Raw genomic sequence first — 12,391 nt, 5'->3', positions numbered from 1 at the left:
CACATTTTCTGAACAGTTTATTTACACAGAGACTATTAACCATTAGGGCTCTCAGCTTGATTTCTTTCTTTTGCTTCAAACCACAGGAAGAAGCAAGTAAACCTTGAGCTTATGCCTCCCATCATGGCAACTCAAGCTTAGTAATCAACCTTCAGACTTCCTGTGACACCTTCCAGTCCTGTGCTCCAGCACAGCAACAAGCTGGCTGGCGCACGGGCAGCTCACGCCAAGACCCATCTCTGTGCGTGCATGGGGCCTCCCTCAGGGCAGTGGGGGATGCCTACACGAGGGTGCCTTTGGGGGCCTCTGGGGTTGCCGCTCGCTGCATGTCCTCCCGGTAGCCCTTCAGGAGCTGGTTGAGCAGTGTCTTCTCGGTGTTGCGCTGTGGGCGGATGAGCGGCGGGTAGGGGTTCCCCTTGAGCTCGATGACTGCCATCTTGGCGCGGTCAAGGCTATCCCGGTTGGGTATCTGCAGCAGGCGGGTGTAGCTGCCGGGGTGGGGCTGGAACCGGGGTGCCAGTACCTTGAACAGCTTGTGGATGAGGTCCTTCTCCTGCGGGGCGGCACGCTCAGCTCCAGCACCACGGTTGTGGCGGGCAAGGAGGGATTTGGCGGGGGCAGTACTTACTTACCGTCAGCCAGAAATTCGCCATGCGCATGGCGCGCTCGTTGGTGTCCCCCAGCTTGGCGTACTCAATGAGCTGCGGGGAGGAAGGAGGCAGAGCCGTTAGGGTGCCTCCGCCGCCCCTCGCCCCCCTCCCTCCGTCCCCCCGCCCGGTCAGGCCCGGTCAGGCCCGGCCGCTCACCCGCTCGGCGTAGCCCCGCATCTCGTCGGCCCGCGCCCAGGGCGCCTCGATGCGCTCATGCCGCACCAGCGCCGTCACTAGGTTACGCAGCAGGTCGAGGCGCGAGCGCGGGCCCAACCCTAACGGCCGGTACATGCGCCCATGAGAAATAGCGGCCACCACCGACAACCGCATCTTGCCTCCCTCTCGCCCTCTTCCCAGCTGCCGCCGCCGCCGCCGCCGCCGCGGGGCACCTTGGGAGGCACTTCCCGGCAGCCCCCGCGCGCCGCGCAGCACGCCGGGAATTGTAGTTCGCCCCTACCCGCCGGCACGACTTGCAACGGCGGCATAGAGCGGGTCAGAGGGCCGCCGTTGGGCTCGGCGGGACATGAAGCCCGGAGCCGCGTACCGAGAGGTCTGAGCGGGGCTGGGAATCCGGGCGGGGCCCCGGTCTCCCGGGAAGCGGTCGGGGGGGGAGGGGGCTGTTCGTCTCACGTCGGTGACGTTGCAGTGCGCAGGCGCACCGGAGCGCGCCCCCTCTGGGCGAGGACGGGCCGCGCGGCATGCCGGGAGCTGCAGTTCCATGCCCCGCCGTGTCGGCCGTCATCTCCCGCCGCAGCCAGCTGGGCGGTGTAACAGCCCTGCTGATGTCTCTGCGGCATCGGGGCGCCTCTGGGTTGAGGCCGTGGCGGCGCAGGGTGGGCTCTGAAGGGAGGAAGGAGAACAGCCGGCCTCCCTGCTGCCCCTCACCGCAGCTAGGGGGGGTGGGACAGCGCCCTCACAGGATCCCCCTGCGGCTGTGGGGAGGGGCTCAGCCTGCCGGGGCCTGCTAGAGCCCTTCTCTTACTCTCCCTTGTTCCCCAGTACCGGTGGTGGGATGCCAGAAGACCTGTGGGCCCCCGTACCGCATCCTGAGGCAGTGTAGAAGCTGCATGCGCCAGCAGCATGGGGTAAGGCTGGTGGATCCAGCCTCATGTAGCCCTCACGGGGCGCAGGAGCAGCCGTCCTCATAGTGGAGGTGGGTGCACGCCTTATTTCCACAGACAGAAACCCACCCTGTTCTGCAAGACCTCACACCCCCATAGTCCTGGCAGTGCCTACGGTTCAGCTCCCAAGAAAAATGCTAAAAGGTTTCCTTCTACTTGTTTCTTCCAGCCAACATTTCTGTAATTTCAGAGAAAGAATGTGTAACAAAAGCAGCTACCAACTGTGTAAGAAAAAATATCTTTGTTATTATGAATACATCATAAAATCACAATAATTTTATACACATTTTAGTATTTCATATATAAATAAAGTGAACAGTATAGCTATTGGAATGTGTAATAGGTACAGACATACGGATTTTAATGTGAAACGAACAAATGCTTGGACTTCACCCCCAACCTTTTTGCTCCTCTGGGGTTTAGCGTATTAACTCTGAAATACTTCTAGGAAGAAGGTTATTCAAGCTGATGCCAACAATAACTCCAGGCATTACCTTAATTCCATTTACAGTCAATTTTCCTCTTCTTTTCCTGGCTTAGCCTGACTATACAGGAATTCTCCTGTGTCAGTATTCCAGCTTCACAAGTAAGACTATAATCCTGTATGTACTTGGCACAGTGTTGAAAGAAAACTTTTTCCAAGCTTTACGATCTTGTTAAACCCATTAACAATCAGCATTTTCCCATCACTACACACTCTTGCAAATGTTTCCATTAAATATATTTCTAATATTAATAAAATAACAAACTCTTTATTATCCTTCTGCTTATAACTTGATGTCTTAACATCAAAATAATAATTCTTTCTAATAAAATTATACATAGTATTTCTATGAAACAAAGTTGTCATGTGCATGAGCCTGGTAATGAAACTAGGCACGAATGTAGATGTTTCTACATTCTTAATTTGGGTTCTTGGGGGAGTTTGTTATTTTTGGAGCCACAGAGTAATAAATAATTTACAAGGTAATGACTTCCCTGGCTATCCAGTAATGAAGCTTAAGATTGGAAATGATGCTTCTTCTGTGGCTTTATAAAACTTTGGGTATGTTGAAGAAAATGTCACTTTTCTATCCGAGTGTCTTTATGTGTTTATCCCCAAATCTTAATGAAATGTTTCTGATACAGTGTGTTATGAAAGTTATTATACAATTAATCAGAAATAAAATGAGAAAAGTCTATGCAAATATCTTAGCTGGATGCAGACAGAAAGCTGAACCTTCCCAGCCAGCTGTGCTCAGAGGGGCTCTCCCTGCTGGAAGAATTCCTGTCAAGTGGACTTATCTTTACTGTAGTATCCCCTCCTTGCTGCTTGCAGCCAACAGCTTTGGGGCAGGGAGTCTGGAAAGAGGAGGGTGAAGCACAAGGACCAAGAAGCACTTTCCTTCACCGTCTTTTTTTATGGAGGAGGCATGTCAGTTGGAAACCCAGCTCTAGGCTGTGAAAACCAATGGTGCAGACTCCAGAAAGGGAAGTTATTGAGGTTTCCATTCAGAAAGGCATGTAAACACATGCCATATTTTATGTTCATGAGTCTGTAGGACAGCTTTCTGTACTTACAGTGAAGCATGTATTTTATTTTTCTGGTCCAGTCTCAGAATTTCCCTTCTTTGGATACTTATGCACAGCTGGGCAATTGTCACCCGCCCCTGAATTTGATGGTCAAACTGTAAGAACTTTTCATTTGGTATTTGTCTATATTTGCAAAAGCAGAGCTTAGAACTAAAATAAGTGCCTTTTTTAGAACACATCTTCTTGTGGGCAGGGGGCAATAGAATTTAGTTGGTATGTCGGAAGTGATTCATCTAACTCATTATTCACTATCCAATGGTCAAAAAACCCTGCAGCTACTACTTCTCTAGTGGGAATCAACCTGATCCAGCAGGTGATGGGGTGTGTGGTAAACATATGCAAGAGTTACATAATTGGCAAGAGTTACAAATATAACATTTGACATTTAACAAATTTACTTAAAATTGCATATTCACGAATGTGTTATTTATACCTAGTTGTCTGCTTGAAATTAAGAAAATAAGACATAAATGCCCCAGTTCATTCTGTCTTAGAGGTTTCTTTCAGCCTGCTGTGTATAAGACCATCACTCTTTTGGCCACAAGTTCCTTTCCCAAGCCTCACTGATTTCCTTACTACCTGGTTCTCAAGACTACTTGGATCTGCAGCTGCTGGCAGAGCTCCTTCCAGAAGAGAAGCCCAAAGACCACAGGGTGAGAGTGCTATAATTTTTTCCAAGCTATCCCAGTGGTGTAGTCATTGCTTTGTAAATATTGATATACGTATAACATGAAAAGGAATACAGAACGTTAAGGTTCTTAGAGCTAATGCCCTTGCTTGTGGCATAGTGATAGCGAGGAATTGGGAAACAGTTACAGGAATGAACACATCCTCTTAAGATAATACACAAAAGATATGAAAGGTCTAGACAGCCAGCTGTTTGTACAACATGACCTGTACTGGTGGTGTAGGGATTACACCAACTATCTTTTGGCCCAGAGAATATGGAAGGGAATCCAAACCTTTATGGGTTATCTGAAAAGGGCCTGCTTATATTTTTACCTGTATTTATTCTATTAGAACATGCAAGCCCTGATAAACATGGCAGAATAAGAAGTTTTTCTTTGCATTTGTAACAGGGACATGACCCAGCACTAAACATACTGTAGAAGTAGCAGCTACACAAATACAACATTGAAGTTTTGTGCTTAATATACTCCTTTATCTTCTAAGCATGGCAAAGTCCTCAGCAGCTGTGGTAATCCAAAACAAATGGTAATACACATCATCCATGAGGTATGGTCTAACTTGTGCATCCAATTTTCCAGTGTAAAAGAAGGGCACTCCCTTTCATCCCTCTTCACAAATACAGGATCCCATGTACAGTACCTCACCTTAGCCATCCTCGTACTGGTTGAAGTGTTTTGTCGTGTGCACTCGTGCACCTGCTGATACTCCTTGTATACCCAGTCAAACACACTGCAGCTCTGTGTTCCAGTTCCGTGAATGCCATTTAGGTTGCTCTCATGCAGCAGAGGAACAAAACAGATGGGAGCTCTTTGCAAACATGAGGCCTCTCACTGGTCTTGATTTCACTTGGACTTCAGCATTTCACCAAGGAAGACATGAACCTGCAGGAAGTCAGAATCCAACTCATTCTGCAAGGCTGGGATTGATTTTGTGCTCGCCAGTAAGCCTACTTGATTCACTTATGCTTGGTTTTCCTGTTTTATATATCCCCTTTTCTCTTGCTCATCTTTGAGTAATGTATCCAGCATGAATCTGTCGAGGAAGGGAACTGGCCTTCACACTGAACAGTGGGAGAACGGTAAGGGAAAAGTAGTGTTAGTTTAGGACAAACACATCTTTTCAACTGTCTCTGAACGATACTCTAGCCACACAAAGCCAAATAATTTCCAGATCAAGAAGCAGCTCCCTTGTATCACAGCTTCACCATATGTTTTTTGCCTTTTCCTGCCACGGTGGGGCATAATAGATGAAGACATTTCACTTACAGATGACCTCTGCTATGAAACAGGGATCCACTTTTCATGTTCTCCTAAGCCTGGGGACAGGAGCTGGAGACTTGAGTTCAGTGGTATAATACATTTATATGTATAAACTGTGGATTAAGGTTTGCATTATTGATGTCATTCAGGGATGATGTTCAGCTACCACTCTACCCCTGGCAAAATTTGGGTACTGGGTCGTTTGGACATAGAATGCAAGGTAGGCAGATGAAATGCTGTGGTCTGTGCTGTTAGCTAGAGCATGCCTTAATTGTATTATATATTAAGAAGGTTTTCTTGATAGTCTAGGTACAACGCACAGTGCAGGCTTGATGGTATGGAGTTACTGCAAGGAGGCTACCATGAACCAGGAAAGCTACAGTACAGGCAGCATGGTTGGGTAAAAGCAAAGAGAAAACTGGGAAATTATATATATATATTTTACATTGTCAGTGCATTTTTATATTGAAGAACTGTAAAGGGGCTCTATTTTTCAGTAGGTGTAGCTAAGGATGAGCTGCCTTCTGTATCCTGGAGTCTCTGGGTGCTGTCCGTGGTTTGTAGTCTTCTCCAGATCCAAAATCTACTGTGTCATGATAGTTTGTAAATTCCTGAGGTAATGGAAACTCCTCTGTTGATGAATGAGTCCTGTGGCCAAACACTCTCTCTTGCAGCTCAGCAATGTCATTTCTGATGTCTGCCATCATCAGCAATAGGAAATCAAATGAACCTGGTGGGCCCTGCAGTCACAAGGCACAGTCATTAATAATAATCCACTTTCGCTCCTCCAGTTTTCAAACAGGTTGATATAATTACTCTTTCAGGGGTAACTCAGTAAAATACTGCTTCATATCAATTGCCAGAAGTTAACAGTCTGGTTTTGAATCAACTTGCTCAGGAAACAATTTTCAAAAGAAGGCAAATGTTTTTGCAGAGCCTACATTTACAAGGTGCTCAGCCCTTTTGTTACTTAACAATTCCTTTGCTATATCTGCCTCCTAAGAGTATCTTGACATCTCATGGGAACAGAGGAGATAAATCTTGGTTCCCTGTGTGCCTTCTTATTAAACTGGTAGAAATTACATTCTTAGAATGACTAACAAATCAGTAATTATTATTTATTTTAAAAATTTTCTCAAGAATGTTGGTATTTGGAAGGTATCTCTTCAATACGGTAACCTTGCTGCTGTCCATCACTTACTAAATATATTGATAATTACAATGCAGAGAGTATCCATGTGGTTTTACCTAATTTTAGAAAATAATTTCTTTTTAGCTGATTTCACATAGTAAAGTACACTGTTTAATACCGAGGACACCCTGGTGGTCACACTCTTAAAAATCCATTCCACCAATGAGAAAACACCGTAAGAAACAAATCTTTAAACAATTTCACCTGAAAACAGATTGTAAATACTCATCCTTCTCCTGATGACTCGCTCAAAGCCTATAGCTTCCCAAATCCCAGAGAGACGAAGGGCAGGATTTTAAAATGTTCCAGGGGTCAAACTTCCATTAGGAGCGGTGGCTGAACTGTACTAACTAGCACTCTGCACGGGATCTCATGCTACTGCCTTCTGACGATGTCCCACTGCTGTTGTAGGGCAGAGGGGCACTTACTGCCTTCAGTGTCCCACCCAGCAAGGGAAGAGGTGTGTAGGAAAAAACACTTGTATGAAAACAGGTAATCACTTCCTTTCCATTAACATTTTCTGTGCATGTAAAGTATCCTTCACTGTTCTCTTGACTTTTGGCCAACCTGTTGTTAGTAGTCAGCATCACTTTGTTGTGGAAATTCCTTCTGTGAGCAATACTTACAGGTATCCCCTTTGGTCCTGGTGCGCCTCGCTCCCCCTGTAATCAATACCACCTCAGTTAGTTTACTGTGACTAGAGGAAACAAAAGAAAATATAACAGTTTGCCTCTGCAGACTCCCTTACTTACTGTCCCCAGATCAAGAATCATCAGCTTACGCTTGCTCGGAAAAAGAAAAGAAAGTGAAAGAGGAACTCAAGGAAATTGCCGCTGATTCTAGTGGGATCAGAGTTGGGCACTTCTGATATTTCTAGATCGTAGCAAGCAAACTAGTTAACGGGAGAAATTCACAAAAGAGCAGTCTAATGAAATGGGCTAAGGCATCAATGTTTCTTCATGGAAAAGCCAAAATTGCTGCAGAGAAAGGAAAGGACCTTGCCTGACAGATAGCCTGGCAGGGCTATTTGCAAGACTTAAGGAATGGTAAGCATGAAATAGCAGAAGGAAGACATGAAGGAATGGGACAACAGGATGTTTTCAGCTTAGTGAAGGAAGTGAGATGGTAAAAGGGTGTGACTACAAGTGTGTAGAGGGTCTCTCTATCAAGCCTGCACTTCACATGTGCCTGTGCCCACGTTATGGAAAGCAGTACCTCTCCTCACCTTGCTACCGTCTCTCCCTGGGGCTCCCGGTGGGCCCTGCAAGAGAAAAGAAAGTGTTCACAGGGACATGAGAAGTTGTGGAGCTAAGGCCAACTGTGCAATGCATGACGGGAGATGAGAATACTGACCACGGGGCCTCGTCTGCCCTGCTTAATGTGTGATATGTCTGGAGATGGGCCCATAGGTCCCATTGATCCACGAGGGCCTGGCTGTCCGGGAGGTCCAGGTGACCCAGGAACTCCTTGACTCCCTTTTGGTCCTGGAGCCCCTGCAATCAACAGCAATGGTTACCTGCCAGGGAAAGTCTTCAGGACACTTCATCAATGCAAGCAGTGGGGACTGACCAATTTTTGAACCACCCAATGGACTGGTTGCCTTAACACACCCAAATCCACAACAACACAACTAACACATCAGTCATCTGACACAACATTACTCCTTGTCACAGGAGCTACAAGAGATGTTCACAAAACAATTAAACCTTGTGTATACAAAGAAGCCAAGACTGCCACTACCAGGTGGTTAGGGACACAGGCTGGGAATGAAAAGAAAAGCAGAAATGCCTCATTTTCACACAAAGAAGAAAAGAACAAGTCACATTTGAGGAACATCTCATAAAAAGAAAGCCTCAGAAAACTCATGGGAATGTTGGGTCAAAGGCATCTACCTGACTGGCATAGAAGCAAGCCCTTTTCAGTGGTGGGTCGCACCTCTCTTTTGCCCAGTATAGTAGCCAATGTTTTAGGGGAAAAAAGGCTCTGTTCTTGCATTTTGCTTTATAGCCTTTTCAGCTTCTGCTGGTTCAGCAGAGAATGTTAGTTTTTAGGAATTACCCAGGCAACAAAGCATATGTTTAGCTCAAGAGAAACACTATGAAAAGAAAGACAGAAAATCAGGCACCTGAAACAACATTTGCACAAAATAAAGACCAAAGCTGAACTGCTTTATAATTAGAGGGGAAAGTTCTTTTCTTCATACAGAAAGCATGTGAAAGACATGGAAAAGGAAAGGCAGAGAGTAAAAAGGGTTCAGCAGGACAGAATATGTTCAGTTAGGGTTTTCAAAAGGAGTAAAATCAAGTTCAGTGATGAAACTCTGCGACTCCTCCTGAAGACCCAGCTGCACTGTTGCTAATGGCGGGCAGAGGAGGAGGTGGGCAGGGATGGTTTCCAAGCGAACAGATAATTCTACAGTACCTTGGACAGCTCAGTCAAGGGGGGAACCAGATGGAAGACCTGCAGTCAGGCCTACGTTAGAGAGATTGCAAGGCGATGCACTGTACAGTTCAGACTCTGACGCAGAGTCTCTAACCATATTGTCCTTGCACTTATGATATACTGAAGTCTGAAGATACTCGTCGTCCAAGAAAATGAGATAAAGTCTCGAAAACCAAAGTAAGACTGCAAAAGTCGGGATAAGTGAGGGGGCAGCTCAGTAGGGAGTAAATCAAACCTTATAAGGAATATCTGCTAGTTCTCTGTAAGAATCCTCCTGAAATCCAGCACAATGCTGAATTTCTTTGGATTTATTACCAATCCAAAATTAGATCTACATCAGAGTTTGCAAAATTTTTAGCATGACTGGCTGCCAGTTGCAAGGTGTCTGGCTTAAGTTAGAGCTTTAGGAACTCTCTGCTTTTCTCATTGTTGGAAGCTATACCTTAGCAAAGAAGGTGTGAGTAGAGTTTTACTTTTCTTTTCAGATTCCTTTGAATCTGGAACACAACATAAAACCAACAAATGAATCCTTGCAAAACCAGACGAAGACAACTAAAACAGTTGGCACAAACCCCTGCAAACTGAAAGCACATTTTCTGCTCTACTAATGACAGTGAGCTAAAGCAACAGGTATTCTTGAAATGAAATGGAAAGTGTTTTAAGACAGAGTTAAAATACAGGAAATGACAACTGAAGCAGGTGAGATATCCCAGGGAGAGGGAGAAATTTAACACATACAGGACAAACACAGCTTGCATGCCAAGAAACACATGGAGATTAAAACACAATGGATGATGTTAGACAGTTGGCAGAGGCTGATCATAATGACCAGAAAGTTTTCTTTTTAAATTTAGCACAAATGCAAATATTATAATAACAATCAAAATATGAAACACATGAAATCCTATCACACTGAAAGATTGAATCTTACTATTTTTATTCATAGCACTACTGCACATTCACATCCCTCTGGTCTGTATCTTACCTGGAGGGCCCTGTTGGCCAGGCTGGCCTGGGGGGCCAGGAATATATGCATTAGATGCAAGCACTTTTTCACCCGTGATTTGCTTGCTAAGATCAGCAGCATTATTTGGTAGCAAAGCAACCTGCCAAAACCAAAAATCACTGTAAGCCCGTCATCATTCATCTGGATAAATTACAGTCTTGGTTAAGATTTCATGTGGACAAACAGCATATTTAAATCCTTCAGGAAAATATAAATTGTTTATTCATATCCTTCACTGAAATAATAATTAAAAAAATGTTACTGTGTGAGGTTGTTCACTTTTCAAGTCACTGTGGAAATACTGCAAGCCAATCCAAATGGAGGGCAGGAGAAATGCAAAAGAGATACAGCAACAAGTTGTCAAAAACTTAAGTCTCATAACTGCTTGGATCTTCTCAGGAAACCTCTTTTTCCTTATTTGAAGTTTTCTCTATTAATTTACTGCCCTTTCTGAGGGCAACATTTGCTCAGATACTTAAGTTCTCAATTGCTGCACAAGCCGCTAACTTTTCACTGGTTTCAATGAAAGCCCCAAACCCTTTGTGGATCTGGCCCTATAACCGTACTATTTAACCCAACAGAAGTCTGGATCCGCTCTGCATAAAGACACAAAGCTAAAGGAAGTGAGAATGTAAGCAGAATTGCACACTATAGCTTAAAATGTCATTATCCATTATGTCAGATATTTAATTATCCATGAAACATTAATCTGCCCAGATTGAATATATTTAATAATTAAATGTATTTAGAAATATTCTGTAAATGTTTAGTCTCTCCAGAAGCAGCTGAAGGGAGATGACAAGCCAGGAGGCTGGTCTGCAGAGAGGAAAGACGTTTATTAGTGGTGAGTGGCTGCTTATAGAGTTGCGAATTTTGCTCTGCCAAACGGAACTGAAGAGCTATTTCAGCAGTACCAGCGCAGATCTATCCCTGGGTCAGCTTTGTTGCTCCCTAAATGAATTTGGCTCACTGTACAATTTGATGCTGGATTCTGCAACATTTGCGTGGGAGAGATGCATTAAATAAAATACATGATGACTCCTGCTATCTGACAATGCGTTTAATCAGCTATTTGGAATTCCCTGCACTGGCCTGTTCTCAAGACTCATACTTGTTTCTGTAATTATTTGATGTACACCCTCCTGCCCTTAGTGCAAACCTAATGTTTGCAACGCACAGAAAAAAATAATGCTATGCACTTGCAGTACATACTATAACTCGGCAGATTTCTTTTGGCAAACAAGTTATTACTTAAGGAATACACTTCAAGGGCAGCCAGTGCTGTTTGCAGTTTGTGGTTGGATGCATCGAACAGTTCCGAAGGAAGCAAAAGTGAGAAAAAAAAGGTTAGAAATGCTGAGTGGTGTTTCTGAAACACTGGTTTGATTTTTCAGACTGTAATTCAAAATACTATGACAGGAATAAAGGATTAATCAGCCATTTGTGACTCAGGTTTTGGAGAGCACTGCTGTTCCAAAGAAAAGATGACTGCACTAAAGGCACATTAAGCGACATGATGTAAGTCTTACAAGAATTTGATAGATTCACTCCACCCCCACAGAAATCAGTGGCTGGATGAGGTCAGCACTTCACAGAAGCCCCACAGGATGTTTCTTATGTGCTTACTACAATGTATCTGCTCTCATAGAAAATGGGGATCCAGCACACCTACTGCTCTGGGATGGGCATTTGGTTCAGTTTCCAAAGAAAAATTGTTTGTTTACCAATGACCTTGCATCTTTCTCACCCAGCATCCCAGCCATTGCAGCACAGACCAAAGCATGGGACTGCTGAAGATAAAGGGCTACGCCATGGGTCACAGCACCTTACACCTGGGGCTGAAGAGGAAATTCAGTAGCTGTGGACTCTCATCGCCACATTGGTCAGGGACCAGCATGGGGAGGTCTACTGGCTGGCTCTGATCAGCACACTGCAGAGTTCTGTTTCCTGGAGGTGCATCCACCCTGTCCAGAGCGCGGTTCTGGGTGGATAAGAATGGAAGGCTGCAAGGACCATCATGCTGCAAAACTTCTGCTATGTGAAACAAATCAACCAAGGGCTCTGCAGTGCCAATGCTGCCATGCTAAAACTGAGACACAGAGTTAAATCCTGTGACTACCTGAGACCATTATATTTTTTGGGCAGTTTTGGGGGGAATATTTTCAGTGTCATCAGTGAGTGTTTCTCCTTAGGGGTGGCCACAGTTGAGTGACAGATTAATTGATGTCCTCTGTAAAGCTTGTACTTAAATTTCTGACCAGATCCTATTTTGGGGATCTATTGCTATCCCAGCTGATAAATAAACGTCACTTAGTATATAGTCCCTGCCACGAATACTCTTCAGGTTATATTGCAAATGGCCAGGCTGGAGTAAAAAGGTACATTTAGTGGTGAAGACTCATCATGAAGATGATTTGGAAGTGTATTCTTTTCTGTTGCTTAAATATTGACTTGTTCCT

General features: G+C 44.7%; 2 protein-coding genes across 2 annotated transcripts in view; both read right to left on the bottom strand.

Moving 5' to 3' along the window:
• On the bottom strand, nucleotides 1-1,046 carry MRPL17 (mitochondrial ribosomal protein L17). Its single transcript, XM_074855497.1, has 3 exons — nucleotides 807-1,046; nucleotides 633-701; nucleotides 1-553 (listed from the first exon to the last, which is right to left on the bottom strand). Exons 1-3 carry the CDS (start codon nucleotides 978-980, stop codon nucleotides 281-283), a joined length of 516 nt encoding a protein of 171 aa, XP_074711598.1. The 5' UTR covers nucleotides 981-1,046; the 3' UTR covers nucleotides 1-280.
• A 947-nt stretch (nucleotides 1,047-1,993) lies between these two features.
• Nucleotides 1,994-12,391, bottom strand: part of CCBE1 (collagen and calcium binding EGF domains 1) — a 102,170-nt gene continuing 91,772 nt past the window's right edge. Inside the window, exons 7-11 of the mRNA XM_074856613.1 lie at nucleotides 9,912-10,032; nucleotides 7,838-7,977; nucleotides 7,710-7,745; nucleotides 7,111-7,146; nucleotides 1,994-6,032 (exon numbers count right to left, since the gene is read on the bottom strand). Of these exons, the coding sequence (XP_074712714.1) occupies nucleotides 5,799-6,032; nucleotides 7,111-7,146; nucleotides 7,710-7,745; nucleotides 7,838-7,977; nucleotides 9,912-10,032 (567 nt within the window). The 3' untranslated portion in view covers nucleotides 1,994-5,798. The remainder of the gene's footprint in view (nucleotides 6,033-7,110; nucleotides 7,147-7,709; nucleotides 7,746-7,837; nucleotides 7,978-9,911; nucleotides 10,033-12,391) is intronic.

Source organism: Strix uralensis, chromosome Z (assembly GCF_047716275.1).
Source record: "Strix uralensis isolate ZFMK-TIS-50842 chromosome Z, bStrUra1, whole genome shotgun sequence".
Classification (NCBI taxonomy): domain Eukaryota; kingdom Metazoa; phylum Chordata; class Aves; order Strigiformes; family Strigidae; genus Strix; species Strix uralensis.
This window is presented reverse-complemented; position numbering and strand designations above follow the sequence as displayed.